The sequence below is a fragment of the Mauremys reevesii genome, linkage group 1 (assembly GCF_016161935.1).
Source record: "Mauremys reevesii isolate NIE-2019 linkage group 1, ASM1616193v1, whole genome shotgun sequence".
Classification (NCBI taxonomy): Eukaryota; Metazoa; Chordata; order Testudines; family Geoemydidae; genus Mauremys; species Mauremys reevesii.
Window position 1 is genome coordinate 59,991,715 of NC_052623.1, and position 16,555 is coordinate 60,008,269.

General features: G+C 51.3%; 1 protein-coding gene across 8 annotated transcripts in view; it reads left to right on the top strand.

Moving 5' to 3' along the window:
- Positions 1-672: 672 nt before the first annotated feature.
- Positions 673-16,555, top strand: part of CKAP2 (cytoskeleton associated protein 2) — a 52,310-nt gene continuing 36,427 nt past the window's right edge. For 2 of the 8 annotated variants that reach the window (XM_039520825.1, XM_039520828.1), the window contains exons 1-2: positions 673-828; positions 2,327-2,418. In XM_039520825.1, the coding sequence (XP_039376759.1) occupies positions 2,358-2,418 (61 nt within the window). In that variant the 5' untranslated portion in view covers positions 673-828; positions 2,327-2,357. Of the gene's footprint in view, positions 829-1,729; positions 1,775-2,324; positions 2,419-2,917; positions 3,051-14,986; positions 15,173-16,555 lie in introns of those variants that run through there. The other 6 variants (XM_039520823.1, XM_039520824.1, XM_039520830.1 and 3 more) reach the window with 5 other exon arrangements.

The following is a 16,555-nucleotide window of genomic DNA, read 5'->3' on the forward strand; positions in this document are numbered from 1 at the left end:
AAGGGCTCTTTAATCTCGCAGGGAAAGGCATAACAAATATTCATATTTCATGTTTTGCCAGAAGCTGGGAGTTGGCAACAGGGGATGGGTCACTTGATGATTACCTGTTCTGTTGCTTCCCTCTGAAGCACCTGGCTATTGGCCACTGTTGGAAGACAGGATATCGGGCTAGATGGACCTTTGGTCTGACCCAGTATGGCTGTTCTTATATTCTTATATTAGAAATAAAGCACAAATATTAAACAGCGAGGATGATACACCATTGGAACAAACTGCCAAAGAAAGTGGTAGATTCTCCATCTCCTGATGTCTTCTAATGAAGCCTAGATGCCTTTCTGGTACGTGCTTTGTTCAAAACCTAGCTATTGTGATATACAGGGAGGACTGGGATATGCCGGGAGTCAGATTAGAAGCTCTAATGTTCCCTTCGGGCCATACAATCTACTAATTTATAAAAAACTGAGTGTGGCATGGGGAGTAGCCTCTGGTGCTTTACTGTGTAGCCAGCTTGATCTCCAGACTCAATAGTAATTGAGGGGAGTGATCCAGGGGAAGCAACTCAAACATTTGCAGGACCTCAGCCTATTGGACGATGATGATGGGGAGGCAGTGACCTCACAGAGAGACCCTGACATCATCCAGGCAGGACAGAGGTGCAGGGCAGGAGCAACCTCAAAGACCTCTGTGGCTTTGCTGCAGCAAGTCTCCTTCTCGAGGTCTCTCTTGAGGACTGAGAGAGAATTAGGATTCATGTACTAGAGCTTGAGAAGGGACCACTTTGGAGTTTTCTCTTTTCCTACTAGTCATTTTGTAGACTCGTTTTAGAAGGTAAGAGCTTCAGAGAGATTTGGAACCTGTTCAGTCTGATCTACCTGCTGCTGGCTGAATTCTAGGCATAGAAACCTCTGTGTTAAGGTGGCAGAATTTGATTTTCCGCCAAGGACTTTATCCCCTAGAATAACTAGGGGATAAAGAGGTTTGTCCTTTTAGGATTCCCTTTTCCTCTTTCCCTCCCTCTTTCACTTCTTCTCTTGCTTCTTTTTTCCCTTGTCCCTGCTTCCCTCCCTCCATCAAGCAGGGGTGTGTGTGTGTGTGTGTGTGTGTGTGTGTGTGTGAGTGACAGACAAAGAGGTGGGGCTGGACTAATGCTCTCAGAGTGATCCTCTCTGCTGGTGACTTGGGTCATCGTTTTTGGACATCTGGTGACACCCCTTAGTCTTCCAGCTCTCAGCGTTTCAGTGCTGATTGGCCGAGCAGGGGGCTATTGACAGGGAGGACTCAGGTCCTTTTGTTCTCTTTTACGACCAAGCAAATACGTCATAATAACCAATCATGTATTTGATTAATCTTGCTGCTTCTTTCCAATAATTGTCTCTTAGCAGTTCATGATTCTCTCTAATGTGCTAGTTCTTCTAAAATACTTGCTGAATAATGACTATGAACTATGGTTGGTTTGCAGCTCATTTGAGAGCTCTTCATTCTGATCAGTCGTTGTATCCAAAGGGGCTGGCCAGGGGCAGGACATCAGCCTTGCAGGGGAGGGGTGGGTGTGACAGTGACATCACAAAGGCCTTTTGCAGGACCTCAGCCTATTGGGCAAAGGTGGTGTGGAGGCAGTGTGACCTCACAGAGAGACCCTGACATCAACCAGGCAGGGCAAGGGTGCAGGGCAGGGGCAACCTCAGAGACTCCTGTGGCTTTGCTGCAACAAGTCTCTTTCTCGGGGTCTTCTCTCTTGAGGACAGAGAGAGTGTTAGGATTCATGTACATGAGCGTGAGGAGGAATTTCTTCAGAGTTTTCTCCTTTCCTTTTACTAGAAAACGAACATCCCTTTTTAGAAACTAAGAGCCTCAGAGAAGTTTGGAATCTGTTCGGTCTGATCCACTGGTGCTGGCTGAATTCTAGGCATAGAAATCACTAGGTTAATGTAGCAGCAATTGATTTCATACCTTGGACTTTGTCCCGTAGAATCACTGGGGACATGGGGGTTTATCCCCTTAGGTTTCCCTTTCCCTCCCTCCTTTCTCTTCTTCTCTTGCTTCTTTTTTCCCTTTTCTGTGCTTCCCTCCCTCCACCAAGGAGGTGTGTGGGGGTAGGTGGGCGTGTTTGCTTTCATTGTGGGAGGCCCTGACAAACTGGTGGGGCTGGACTAGTGCTCTGAGAGTTATCCCCTCCAGTGGTGACAAGGGACATTCTTTGGGACATCTGCTGAGACCCTTCAGCCTCCCACCTCTCAGGGTCTGAATGTTGATTGGCCAAGGAGGCGGTTATTAACAGGGAGGAGAAGTTTCCCTAAATGACTCATGGCTTTCCCTTCCATTGCAGTCTCTGCACAAGGTCTTGGCAGACCTCCTGGATGCCATGCTGGGGAACCTGCTGGCAGTGTCCCCAGACACAGGCTGCAATACATCTTGGAGGTGAGCACGACGAGGAGGGGCAGGGGGAAATTTTACCTTAGTGCTAGGGAGTACGGGCAAGGAGAGACTGGAAGATCCATTTTCCAATCTGTCCTCCTACCTTGCACCCCAGTGGTCCATCCTTGATCAGGGCAGTCAGTGCAATGCTATGTTGGGTGCTTCCTACTTCAGGGACAGGGGAAGGAATTAAGACTTCAAGCCAGGGCTCTGTCTGGTTCTATTGATCAGTAACCACAGGGCCCCTGGCTGGCCTGGGAAGTGAGATCCTCAACACCCCCTTCCCTGCCCCTGTGAGATCCAGGAGATGATCTTCACAGAAAAGTCACAGGCTCCTTCCTAGAGAACCAGGAGGGCCCCAGGGAATCAGCCCACCTCTCCTACAGGCACTGAGAGCGGAGGAGCTTGTCCTCACAGTCACCCCCTTCATATGGCCAAAAATTTTAGAGCCTGGGAGTGGCAAGGAGTCTGTCTCCATTCTGATGAGCTGTTCATGAATCAGGAGTATGGAGAGGATGGGACACAGCATGTCAACTTCTGCATCAGGTCCAGAGTGTCCCTCCCAGGAGAGAACCAGTGCCATAAGGAGCAGCAAAGCCCCACTCTGATTCACCATCACCCTCCATGAATTTGATGTGAGTGACCTCTGACCCTAGCTTCCTGACTCCAGGAATAAGTGCGCTGGCTCTGATATGCTGTAGGATCAGCTTCCGCAGGGGCTGTGGGTTGGGAGTGTCCTCCTTGGGAAGGCAGAATCAGAGCAGAAAATGAGTTTGAACTTAACTTAAGCCTTCTTCTCCTGGTTCAGTGGTGACCCTGGGCCTTTAAGGAGACTGTGCTCCAGGCCCTGCTCCAGCCAGGTTCGTGCCTGGCCTTGGGCCCCTTTTTGTCATCCTGGAGCAGTTGGTGGTGCAAATCGTCATGGAGGGCCCTGCCCACATCCCTGTGCACTAGGATCCCTCGGGGGCAGAAGGAACTAAGGGGCGAGCTCTAGCTGCTCTTCTGCAGTGTCTCCTGCAGAGGGACTCGGGGGAGAGAGACTCCTGGCCCAGGGGAGACAGGGAGCTGACGGTAGAATGCTGATGGAGCCCCCTCTCATTCCCTTCCATTAAAACTTAACACAGTCCCCCAAAATAGGGAACCTTGTGACTCAGCTGGGTGTGTACATCAGTGACCCAGCCGGCAGGCCACGGAGGGTATTTACCAGCTCTATGAACTGCTGCTACATCAGAGAGGTAAATAAAACCATCTGGAAATGGGACTCAATAGAAGAGTGACACTGACAGAGATCTCTAGCTTGCTTCTTGCTTGCTTATATATACCTGCCCCTGGAAATTTCCACTACTTGCATCCGAAGAAGTGGGTATTCACCCATGAAAGCTCATGCTGCAAAACGTCTGTTAGTCTATAAGGTGCCACAGGATTCTTTGCTGCTTTTACAGAACCAGACTAACACGGCTACCCCTCTGATACTGACAGAGAAGCATGGTGACAGGATCTCTGAAGAAATGAGCCCCATCCCATCTGAGACTGACCCCCATTGGGCAATGGGACCCCAGCCGAAACCCGCCGAATCCTCTGAGATTGACCCCAACTGGATGACGAGTCTGTCTCTCTCCTTCTCCCTTTACCCAAATTAGGATCAACCCCCTGTGACGGCGCCCCCGCATAAGGCTTTATGGAAATATGCTTACAAATATATATGACAAAACTGGAATATGTTCTGTGCTACGTATGCCATGTAACATATCTATGTAAAGGTTATGATCTACGGAATCTATTAATCCTATTTGTATGCATGTATCATTTTTGTACTCAAAGTTATGAATATTGGCATGTACTGGCTTGATTTCTAAATAACCTTAGTACAGCATTTGGTCAGTCCCTGGAGAAAGGAATTTGCAAAGTTAAGTGCCCAATAAGGAAGCAGGTAGGGAACAATGCATCTTGGAAGGCTCCAATCCACATAAGAAGTCTTCCTGGAGACATTCAAGATACCATGTGGGCAATGGCTTCTGCCTGAAAAAAACTGTGGGTCATGCATGGACATGTGACTTGCCCAGGTGACTCCAGAACTCCATCTTGAAGCTGGACTTTGCATAGGAGAGAGGAGGAGGTCTCCACCCACAAGAGAAAGTCTATTTAAGCCTGTGGGAGACTCCTCCATTTTGTCTTCAGCTGACTAAAGAGAGAGCCTCTCCACCCACAAAGATACCTGAAAGAAACTGGAACAAAGGACAGTGACTGCAAGGGGTGTGAGTGATTGCTGGACCCAGACTAAAAGATTAGTCTGTAAAAGGAAGCATTCTGGAACTGGTGAGGATCCTATCTGTATTCAGTTTCTTACTGTATTACACATAGACTTGTGTGTTTTATTTTATTTTGCTTGGTAATTCACTTTGTTCTGTTACTACTTGGAGCCACTTAAATCCTACTGTCTGTATTTAATAAAATCACTTTTTACTTATTAATTAACTCAGAGTATGTATTAATACCTGGGTGCGGGGCGGGAGGGGGGAAGAGCTGTGCATCTCTCTCTCAGTGTTATAGAGGGTGAACAATTTATGAGTTTACCCTGTATAAGCTTTATACAGGATAAAACGGATTTATTTGGGTTTAGACCCCACTGGGAGTTGGGCATCTGAGTGTTAAAGACAAGAACACTTCTGTTAGCTGCTTCCAGGTAAGCCTACAACTGTTAGGGGATGTGATTCAGACCTTGGTCTAGGTTTGCAGCAGGCTAGTGAGTCTGGCTCGAACCAGGCAAGGCACTGAAGTCCTAAGCTGACAGGGCAGGAAAGCAGGGGCAGAAGTAGTCTTGGCACATCAAGTGGCAGCTCTCAAGAGAGTTTCTATGATTCATATATATATTCATAAGCATATTTCCATATAGCCTTATGGGGGGGCGCTGTCACACACCCCTCCCCAAACACCCATGATACTCCACCCACTGGAGGGAGCCCTGTTATTCTATTGGGCCAGGGATGCAGCGAGGGCTCCTCCCACTGTGTAGCCACCAATGGAAATGGAAGAATACAGGCACCAAAACCAGAAAGAGAAATCTGAAAAGACTGAGGGAATGGAGGCAGGAGCTCACCCTACAATGAGGTGGAGAGTGTTTGGCACTGGGGATCACTAGAGAGGAAGACAAGAGTCCATCCCAGGTTCCAGTTGCCATTAATCCCCCCTGATTCCTGGGGGCATTCAAGACTCTGACAGGTTCTTGTTCTCTTAAGACAGGAGGACATCACAGCCAAGGTGATGCACCAGCTCCATACCATCTGATCCTTTCGCCAGGTGGCCAAGGCTCTGCAGGGGCTATGACTGTTAGGATGGTGTGTATAACCCCACACTGTCCCAGGAGGGGTCAGAGAGCAGTCCTGGGCTGTTGTGATCCTGCCCCAGAACCTGCTCAAGCTGGAGGAAGTGTTTAAAATGGAGCCTGTCATGGGGTGTATGTACCTCTGGGGCCGGCTCCAGACCCCAGCGCGCCAAGTGCGCGCTTGGGGCGGCATGCCGCTGGGGGGCAGCAGGTGGCTCTGGTGGACCTCCCGCAGACATGCCTGCGGACGGTCTGCTGGTCCCGCGGCTCCGGTGGACCTCCCGCAGACATGCCTGCAGAGGGTCCGCTGGTCCCGCGGCTTTGGTGGAGCATCCGCAGGCGTGCCCGCGGGAGGTCCACCAGAGCTGCGGGACCAGCGGACCCTCCGCAGGCACGTCTGCAGGAGGTCCACCGGAGGCGCGGGACCAGCGACAGCCAGAGCGCCCCCCGCGGCGTGCCACCCTGCTTGGGGCGGCGCAATTCCTAGAGCCGCCCCTTGTACCTCCATGCTATCCCAGCAACCAAAAGGTTAATAATACAGGCACGGCCAGCCACTGCTGATTGGCAGGCTAACAGCAGCTGGTAGGACAAAAGGGCTGAGAAGCAGAGGAGTGAGCAGGCAGGAGAAAGGAACTCTGATCAGCAGACTGCTAGAGAGCCACCCAGGGACAACACTCCAGAAAGGAGTGAACAGGCCAACAGACTGAAGAGACTACAGAGGCCTGAGGGAAGATAAGAAAGAGCTCAGGGCACTGTCAGAGTCAGCAAACGCTTGAGGGCCTTGAGCTGGAACCCGGTGGAGAGGGCAGGCCTGGATTCCCCTACCAACCCCCCTGATGGACTAGAGAATGGAGAGGGTGTCCAGATTACTGGATAGCAGGAGTGGACTGATAGCCCCACTGAGCTGAATGAGCCGTAGCCATGCCCCTCCTCCTCCCCCATTTGGCTAGGGGAGGAACCTTTGCACTGACGCACCACCTCACAGAGCCATACAGCTCAGAAGCGGGAGAGACAGCAGAGAACAAGAGACTTATCTGAGGAGATCTCTGCAGGAGTCCAGGCTGCAGAAGAGATTCTGCTAGCAGTAGCTACTCTAGGCCTGAGAGGAGACAATAGCCTTTCCCTAAGACTACAGAACCCTTTGATTTAACTCCTGGAGGATCATGGGTGAGGCATTTGACCATATGCCCAGTGGAGAGGGAGGGCCCAGGATCCCGTACTAACCACCCATTCCATGGAATGGATATAGACTCCTTTTCCTTCCCATGGAGAGGAGGAGAGGGTAGAGAGAGACATTATGAACCAGTGGCACACGGCTCGTCAGGGTAAGCACCCTAGCAGGCCGGGCCAGTTTGTTTACCTGCCACATCGGCAGGTTCGGCTGATCGCGGCTCCCACTGGCTGCGGTTCGCTGTCCCAGGCCAATGGGGGTGGCGAGAAGCCGCGGCCAGTACATCCCTCTCTCGCGCCGCTTCCCACATCCCCCCATTGGCCTGGGATGGTGAACTGCAGCCAGTGGGAGCTGTGATCGGCCGAACCTGCCAACATGGCAGGTAAACAAACTGGCCCGGCCTGCCAGGATGCTTACCCTGGCGAGCCACCTGCGAGAGGTTGCCGACCCCTGTTATAAACCATGAGCCAAAGGTGTGCCACTCACAGGCATCCAGAGGTGCGCTGAAGACACTTTCTTTGTGAGGACGTTGGACTGTATACATCTTGCTGGACTCTGTTAACCTGGAAATCAATTGGTGAATCAGCACGGATCCCCATCACTGACCCTGATTGATCCACGCCTACTATTATCCCCATTTGAGCTACTATATGGGAGGTAGCCCCAGAGGATCCTAGATCTGCTCCACAAGACATGGGAGGAACCAGACCCAGGAACAACCAACATGGTACAATACGTGTCCTGCCTGAGAGAGAACTTGGAGACAGTGATGGCTTTCTTGAGAGAGAACCTGCTGTAATCTCAATAGAACCAGGAATGGACCTACAATAATGGGGCCAGGATGTGAACATTTAAGCCCAGTGGTAGGGTTTGTTGTTGCTGCCAACCTTGATGTCAAAACTGCTGGCTAAGTGGCAAGTGTGATGGGTTTCCCCCAGGGTGCCACCTGGAACTGGGCCCTCCTGACCCACCAGCCTGGGCTCCCTTTACACTATACTGCTGTGACCAGCCTGCCAAGCCCTCTCCTAGGCTTGAGGGTGACCCATGTAGTGTCATAGCAGCCTTCAGGAAGGCTCCCTGGTGGAAGATAAGCTCCTTCAAAGACCTACTGTTTTCTCCTAATGGTTCATTAACCTGAATGGGCCCTTCCCAGCCAGCCATCTAGACAGAGACTTTTGCCTAGTGGGCATGCCCCAGGTGTAAACACATTTGTAATACTGATATATATATATATATATAGTCCATATTCCTAACTTCAGATACAAAAATCATACATACATACAAATAAGATAATCATATTCAGTAAATCATAACCTTTTCAATGACACCTCACATGACTTATCTTGCATAAACTACATTGTAATGATGCCATAATCATATCGTAAGAATATCATTGAAGAATATGGGGTGCAGTATCACAGCAAGGATCATTCAAGGTTGTAAAAAGGGCAAAGGCAGTTAATTATGAAATCCACCACACAGGGAAGAGAAAAGAGACAAAGAGTGTACCATCTGAGCCTACTGAAGGCTTGGAAGGACTAAGAGGGCCTCCTCATAATTCTTTTTCCATCAGAACCTGAGCTCGACCCACAAGCGCCCTTTATCCATGATTCTGGCCTGAACAGAAACAGCAAATACAACTACCTCCACTTGGTGTTCTTAGCATTGCCAGAACAAACCTACCTAGCCTACAATCAAGTAGATATCAACCTGGGGGAAAAGGTTCCTGAAAATCTATGACCTGTTCAGCAGAATTTGTGGGAAACAGTCCACCAGAAACTTTTGGCTGTGTTGGACCTCAGGGGAATCCCCTAGTGCAGCCTTTCTCAAACTTGGGGTCCAAACCCAAAAGGGGGTCACAAGCCTAGTGTAGGGAGTTTGCAAATAGGGTCACCACAGGTCCAGGTTTTCCTAGACATGACCTCTTTTTTGTTCCTCCCATCTCCCTCCGGGCAGATTTTGGAAATATGAAAAAATGTCTGATTTTTCCTTGCCTTCCAATCTGGGCAGCAGGAGAGTGGCGGCTGCTGGCCGGGTGCCCAGTTCCTACGGCAATGTGACCCACCAGCAGCAGTGTAGAAAGAAGGGTGGCATGGTATGGTATTATCAGTCTTCCTTCCGCACCACATAGGTGCCGACTCTGTCGGTGCTCCAGGGCTGGAGCACCCACGGGGAAAAAATTAGTGGGTGCTCAGCACCCACTGGCACCAGTCAATTGTTTACAAGGCCCGTGGGCCCCATCAGATGTTCAGCGGGGCTGTCAGGTGGCTGATCAGCAATTTTTTGCAGAGCCGGGAGCCGCCGCCAATCAGCTGTTTCCGGCTCTCAGCTGCTGTGCTGATCAGTATGGCCAAAACAGCTCTTTCCAGCAGGGCTGTTTAGCTGTTTTTTGGCCACCAGCCAATCAGCGAGTGACCCCACCACCCTGGGTGCCACGCTGCCTCCTTCTCCTACCTGCTTCTTGTGGGCAGCAGGCTGCTTTCTGTGGCTCTGCAAGTGAGCAGCTCCCAGCCTCCCTTCAATCTTTCACCCAACTAAAGGCAGTAACAGCAGGTAAGTGTATTTCAAAGGGGGGCTTGGGGTGAGGGTGGCTTGAGGGGGACTGAAACCCCTTCCCAGGTGGCTGTGCTGAGAGCTGGCACCTGGCTGCTGGTGGAGTCGCCGTCTGCATGGGGTGGGGGAGGGGGGCGCATTGGCTGCCGCCCAGCTTTCTGCATCTGGCAGGGGACTCAGTCAGAGGCGTCTTCAAAAACATCCCCTGGACCCCCGCAGCATAGAGAGACTGAGAGTACCAGCCCCCGCCGGGCAGCTGGACTGGGACGGGCATGGTGGTGGGAGGGACATCTGGGCTCCTGCGGGGTATGGTGCCCCACTGCTTGCCCTTCCTGCCCAGGCAGAGATGTCTGCCTCTCGGAGACAGTGGCCATGTCCATGCAGTGCGCTTGGTCTCCCTCCCTAGCATCTGGGTGATTGCCAAGGGAAGGGCTAGTGTGTGATCCCTGGGGTCCAACCTGGGCTGGAACTATTTCCTGTTTAGTCCATGTGCTCCAGAAAACACAAGTCCAAGCATCATGTTGGGGCGAGGGGGGCATTGCTGAGTCCCAGGGTCGAGTAATTCTCTGGTGGTGATCATTGAATTGCTAATTGTCATTCATTTGCTGCACAGTGGCTGGTGATGGTTGTGTAACATCCACCCAGCCATTTGGTCAAGTGCCTTGTTGTTTCTGGGGAGTTGCCTTCTGGGCTACTCCCAAATTTGCAGCATATTTCATTAACACCATACAGCACAATCTCATAACTTTATACACTTTAATGATATACATATTTTGACAGAACGGTGGGTTTCAGCAAATCATAACATTTCCCATGATACCTTACATGGCATGCTTTATATGAAATATAAAGAATATATACAAATAATGAATATGGGACTTACAGAGCACAGCACGCCACTCCCCTGAGGTATAGAGCAGTGGCTCTCAAACTTTTGTACTGGTGACCTCTTTCACACAGCAAGCCTCTGAGTGTGACTGCCCCCCTTATAAATTAAAAACACTTTTTATATATTTAACACCATTATAAATGCTGGAGGCAAAGCGGGGTTTGGGGTGGAGGTTGACAGCTCGCAACCCCCCATGTAATAATCTCGCAACCCCCTGAGGGGTCCCGACCGCCAGTTTGAGAACCCCGGTACAGAGTGTCACAGCTAGAAACTCCAAGGCTTGGGACTTTTAAAAGGAGACTGGACAAAACATGCAGTAAGGATCAGCCCTGCATTGGCAGGGAGATGGACTGAGCCAGGATGTTCACAGAGGGCTTTTCCCCCTGTAACTTCTATAATTCCATCCGACTCTGGGAATACAAATTCTGGTATTAAAGACCTGGTGCCTGGATCCCACTGGGATTGGGAATTAGTGCCCTGATGTGCAACGCCTCCTATCGGGCCAGTGTAGATTCTGCTGTTAGTACAGCTATTTGCAGGTGCCCTTGGACTCAGTCCCTGAGTGTATCCCCACTAAACTGAGAACTAAACTGACACTACTATCCTGCTGTGGGGATCCCAGTGTGTGCTTGTACTGTGAACTTTTGGCATGCACATGTGGCTATATTTATCTCATTGTGCTGGTAGTGCTATTTCCTTGGTGTAATGATGACATTATGCTAAGATGAATCCTGAAAATAGTGCCCTGGTGTGATGGTCACTCTGTGCTGTTCATGTGAATCCTGCATTTTGGTATGCTGTGTTGTAGCCTTGTTGTTCTCAGGAAATTAGAGAGACAAGGTGAGTGAGATAATATCTTTTATTGGAGCATCTTTTGTTGGTGAGAGAGAGAGACAAGCTTTGGAGCTTTCACAGAGTTCTTCTTCCTGAGGAAGAGTTCTGTGAAAGCTCCAAAGCTTGTCTCTGTCACCAACAGAAGATGGTCCAATAAAATATTCTCTCACCCACCTTTTTTCTCTAATGTGAATCCTGTCATTATGGCCATGTTAGGTGCATCCTAATATACAGAGAGGGGGTGGAGAGGAGTGAGCGGTGGGCAGGCGGGGGAAGGGGCAGAGTGGGGGTGGGGCCTAGGGAGGACACCCACCGGCAAAACCAAAAGTCAGCACCTATGCCGCACCACAGCTGACAGCTGGGCTGCCCTCCAAGATGGGTGTCTGGGGAGCGGCAGCCACAGGCTGGGTGCCCAGCTCATAAGGCAGTGCCACCATCAGCAGCTGCATAGAAGGTAGGGTGGCATTGTATGGTATTGCAATCCTTTCTTCTGCACCAGTGCTGGTGATGGCTTTATCTTCCAAGCTGAGTGGCCGGACAGCAGAGGTCACTGGCAGGTCACCCAGCTCAGAAGTCAGCACTACCACTAGCAACAGCACAGAAGGATGGGAGGCATGGTATGGTATTGCCACCCAGGGCTGTCCCTACCCATATGCAAAGTATGCAGCTGCATAGCGAAGGGCACCAGGAAATTTGGGGCACCAAATTTCCTAGTGTCCTGCGCAGCTGCATGCTGCTCCAGGCCCTGCCCTGTGTCTTCCCACCTCCACACTGCCCCAGCCCTGCCTCTTTCTGCCCCGCCCCACCCTTTCCCCACCCCAGCCCCGCTTCTTCCTGCCCCAGCCCCACCCCTTCCTGCCCCGGAGGAGTGCAGCAGGTGAGTGCTGGGGGGTGGTTCCCCCCGTCCCCCAAGCCAGCTCCATGCCCTCCTCCCACAGGAGGGCTGCGTAGGGCCCCGGATTAGCTAGGGATGCTCAGGGCCGGTGCAACCATTTAGGCGACCTAGGCGGTCGCCGGGGGCACCATTTTCTTCGGCAGTGACCGCAGCGGCTGGATCTTCAGCGGCCTGGTCACTGCTGGCATTTAGGCGGAGGGAGCTAGGGCAGGGGAGTGCGGGGAGGGCTGCCTGCAGCAAGTAAGGTGGGGGGCAGCACGCAGGGGAACTCCTCGCCCCAGCTCACCCCTGCTCCGCATCCTCCCCGAGCATGCTGTGGCTGCTTCACTTCTCCCGCCTCCCAGGCTTGCGGAGCCTAAGCTGATTGGCGTCGCAAGCCTGGGAGGCGGGAGAACTGAAGCAGCCACGGCGTGCTCGGGGAGGAGGCAGGGCAGGGGTGAGCTGCTTCAATCAGCTTAGGCGCCGCAAGCCTGGGAGGCGGGAGAAGTGAAGCAGTGATGGCGTGCTAGCGCTCGTGTGTGGAGCAGGGGTGAGCTGGGGCAGGGGGGGTGCCTCAGGGCGGAGGCGCAGGGGGGCGCAAGGTGGAAGTTTCGCCTAGGGGGTGAAACATCCTTGCACCAGCCCTGGGGACGCTGTTGCCACCCTTCCTTCTGCGCCACTGCTGGAGGCGGCACTACCTTCCAAGCTGGGCAGCAAAGAGTAGCTGCCACTCTCCAATGGCCCATCTGTGAAGGCAAGGAAAAATCATGGACAGACAAAAGTTTTACCAACAAAAAGAGCTACCACCGCTTGTTGGGGCTAGTTTTATTTTGCTGGCAGGAGAGCTGTCTCCTGCCAGGAAAGAACGGCTACACAGGAACAGCTACCCATGCCACTGTAAGGTATGCAGTGTAGACATAGCCTTAGTGGACTGTATTTGATAAAGGGATGCCCACAGATTTCTTTCCAAAAGCCCTGTTCAATGTGTGAATGCTTCACTGTCTGTTTATTCTCTTTGAGTTTGAATGAAGGCAAAATTACTGTTCAAATCAGTTTAAATCAGCCTTTATCATGGCAAATAGAGATACACAAGCAGACAGTTATCTGTGAAAGTAAACTGTCTGTGGATAATTGCAAATGCCCCCTTAACACGGGATTGAGAATCTGTCTTCTGACCATAAACTCTGTGTGTGTGCCTTTTTAATGTACTTTCCTTACTCTAATGCCTCATGGTTTACAGCGCTATTCATACCTGTGCTGGAGGGTGGAGGGGGCTATGCATGTAAAAGAGGCATGGAGTGTAGACATAGGCTAGGTCTGCATTAGTTACTGATTATGCTATTTAACACACATACCATCTTTCAGTTGGGTTTTGCTGACCTAGACAAGTCTTGCTAAAGCTAAAGGTTTTGACATCATACTTCTTGAATTCTGCCTGTCATGCAATTAATCCTGCTGCGCTGAGACAAGAATAAAGTGTGTAACTGCCTACAACGAAGTCAGGTGAAGGTGCTGTAAAAATAACTATTGAGAGAGAGCAGGGGCAAGAACGCTTGCAAGATGTGAACATGCACTGTGTGTGTCCTGTGCATATTAAATAATATTTTATCAAAATCTGCTCAAAACTTTTGGTACAATTATTTATGAAACAGCATGGACACTTGAGAAAGCAGTACCAGATGAAAGGAGAAAAGCAAATGGGGTCATAGGCACCAACTTTTTCCAGCGCTGGCGGTGCCCATGCCCCCCGACCCCTTTTTCCACCCCAACTCCACCCTTTTCCTGCCACTAGCCCTGCCCCCATTCCAACCCTATCCCCAAAGTCCCTGCCCCAACTCTGCCCCCTCCCTGCCCCCCACCCCACCTCTTCCCCCTGTGCGCTACTTTCCCCCTCCTCCCCTGCCCCACAAATCAGTTGTTTCGTGGTGCAAGCGCTGGGAGGGAGGAGAAGCAGGACACGGTGGTGCGCTCGCAGAGGAGCCAGAGGTAAGCTGAGCCTAATTAATTAAGATGAGGTATTATCAGCAGGAGAAAACAAACTTTTTGTAGTGATAATCAAGATGGCCCATTTTAGACAGTTGACAAGAAGGTGTGAGGATACTTAACATGGGGAAATTGATTCAATATGTGTAATGACCCAGCCACTCCCAGTCTCTATTCAAACTCAGGTTAATGGTATCTAGTTTGCATATTAATTCAAACTCAGCAGTTTCTTGTTGGAGTCTGTTTTTGAAGCTTTTCTGTTGCAAAATTGCCACCTTTTAAGTCTGTTACTGAGTGACCAGAGAGGTTGAAGTGTTCCCCTAATGGTTTTTGAATGTTATAATTCCTGATGTCAGATTTGTGTCCATTTATTCTTTTGCATAGAGACTGTCCAGTTTGGCCAATGTACGTGGCAGAGGCCAAACTGGACATATCTATATATCTTCTTACTATATGTTCCACTCCATGCATCTGAGGAAGTGGGCTGTAGCCCACAAAAGCTTATGCTCATATTTGTTAGCCTCTAAGGTGCCACAAGTACTCCTGTTCTTTTTTTATCTTGTGCAGAGGTTCTCAAACTGAGGGTTGGGACCCCTCAGGGGGTCACAAGGTCATTACATGGGGAGTTGTGAGCTGACAACCTCCACCGCAAGCCCTGCTTGCCTCCACCATTTATAATGGTGTTAAATATAGTTAAAAGGGGGGTTAATTTATGGGGGGGCACACTCATACACTTATGATGTGAAAGGGGTTGCCACTAAAAAAAGTTTGAGACCCACTGATTCTGGCGATGGGAGCAACCCAGGACCCAGCAGCTGTTTAGTTTCAAACCTCTCTCAAGTAGCCCCCCCCTGCGCCCTCTGGCCGTGGCACTGCTCATGCGCGCTGCGTCGGGCGGCGCGGCCCCGCCTCTCCCAGGGACCGAGCCCATTGGCCAGTTTAAGTCTCGCGGCCGGGCCGATGCAGGAGGCGGTACCGTACTGTACCGGCCGCCTAATTCAAACGGCGGAGCGGGTGGTCGCGGCGGTGCAGCTGTTCTGTGGCTCCCGCCCTTTATATCGTCCGCGGCAATGAGCGGCCGCCTTCCCCCGCAGCTCCCGGCCACCCGGAGAGCCGAGCCGGCCTACAGAGGTAAGGGCCGCGCCCCCCGGCGGGGCCCTGGAGCCGCCCCTGAGCCGGGCTCGCCCGCAGGTGCTGCTGGCCCAGGGCCCCCGCCCGCCCGCGGGACGGACCCAGCCACCCCCTCGCCCCCTGCTCGGGGACCCGTCCCGCCCGAGCCTGGCTCTGCCCAGCCCCTGAACCCCCCACCAGCCTCAGGCAGCCGGTGGGTCGCATAGCGGTCGTGAGAGGCGGGCGAATCCGGGTCTGAAACCCGCACAGCTGCCGAGGTGAGACGAGGTGGGTGAGACGCACCAGGCCCACAGTCCCGCAGGATCCCACAACACAGAACGAGCCGGGGGCGGGGGCAGGGTCCGTCAACTGTGGCTGAAAAGGCGGGGCAGCCTCTTGGTTAATATGGAAACATCTGCTTCGTTTACACTGAATCAACTTCTTAACACTCTTTTCTAGCGAGTGTGAACATGTGACCAGGGCCGGTGCAAGTACTAGGCGGCAGCCTGGGGCACTGAAGGGGGTGGGGGGCGCGAAAAGCAGTGCCTAAAATAGGACCAGATAACAATCAAGAGGCAGGCTGCAGATCGCAGACTGTAGGGAGGATGGGAGTACTTGTGGCACAGTAGAGACCAACAAATTTATTTCAGCATAAGCTTTCGTGGGCTACAGCTCACTTCTTCGGATGCATAGACTGGAACACACAGACAGGAGATATTTATACATACAGAGAACATGAAAAGGTGGAAGTAGCCATACCAACTGGAAGAGTCTAATACAATATTGACTCTTTATACCAACTGGAAGAGTCTAATACAATATTGACTCTTTATACCAACTGGAAGAGTCTAATACAATATTGACTCTTTATACCAACTGGAAGAGTCTAATACAAAATTAGACTCTTCCAGTTGGTATGGCTACTTCCACCTTTTCATGTTCTCTGTATGTATAAATATCTCCTGTCTGTGTGTTCCAGTCTATGCATCTGAAGAAGTGAGCTGTAGCCCACGAAAGCTTATGCTGAAATAAATTTGTTAGTCTCTACTGTGCCACAAGTACTCTTGTTCTTTTTGCAGATACAGACTAACACGGCTACTACTCTGAAACCTGTAGGGAGGATGTAGAAAAGAACCGTGCTCCCAGTGAATTGCTCTCTGACTCCTGTCATTTAGAAAGCCAGTGAAGTCCTTTGATGGTGAATCAATAATTCTACAGATTGCTGTGTTGGTAGACACATAATTACAGTACTAGCTCCTCTGTCTTGTAGATGGCACTGCAGCAGCCAGAAGGAGAGTGGAAGGCTGGAAGTGTAAGCCCTCTCCTCCACCCACTGGGGCTGAGCTGTGCTGTCAGTGTGGTGCAAGCCAGCTGGCTTGCACATGGCATGCTCCTGGGAGAGCG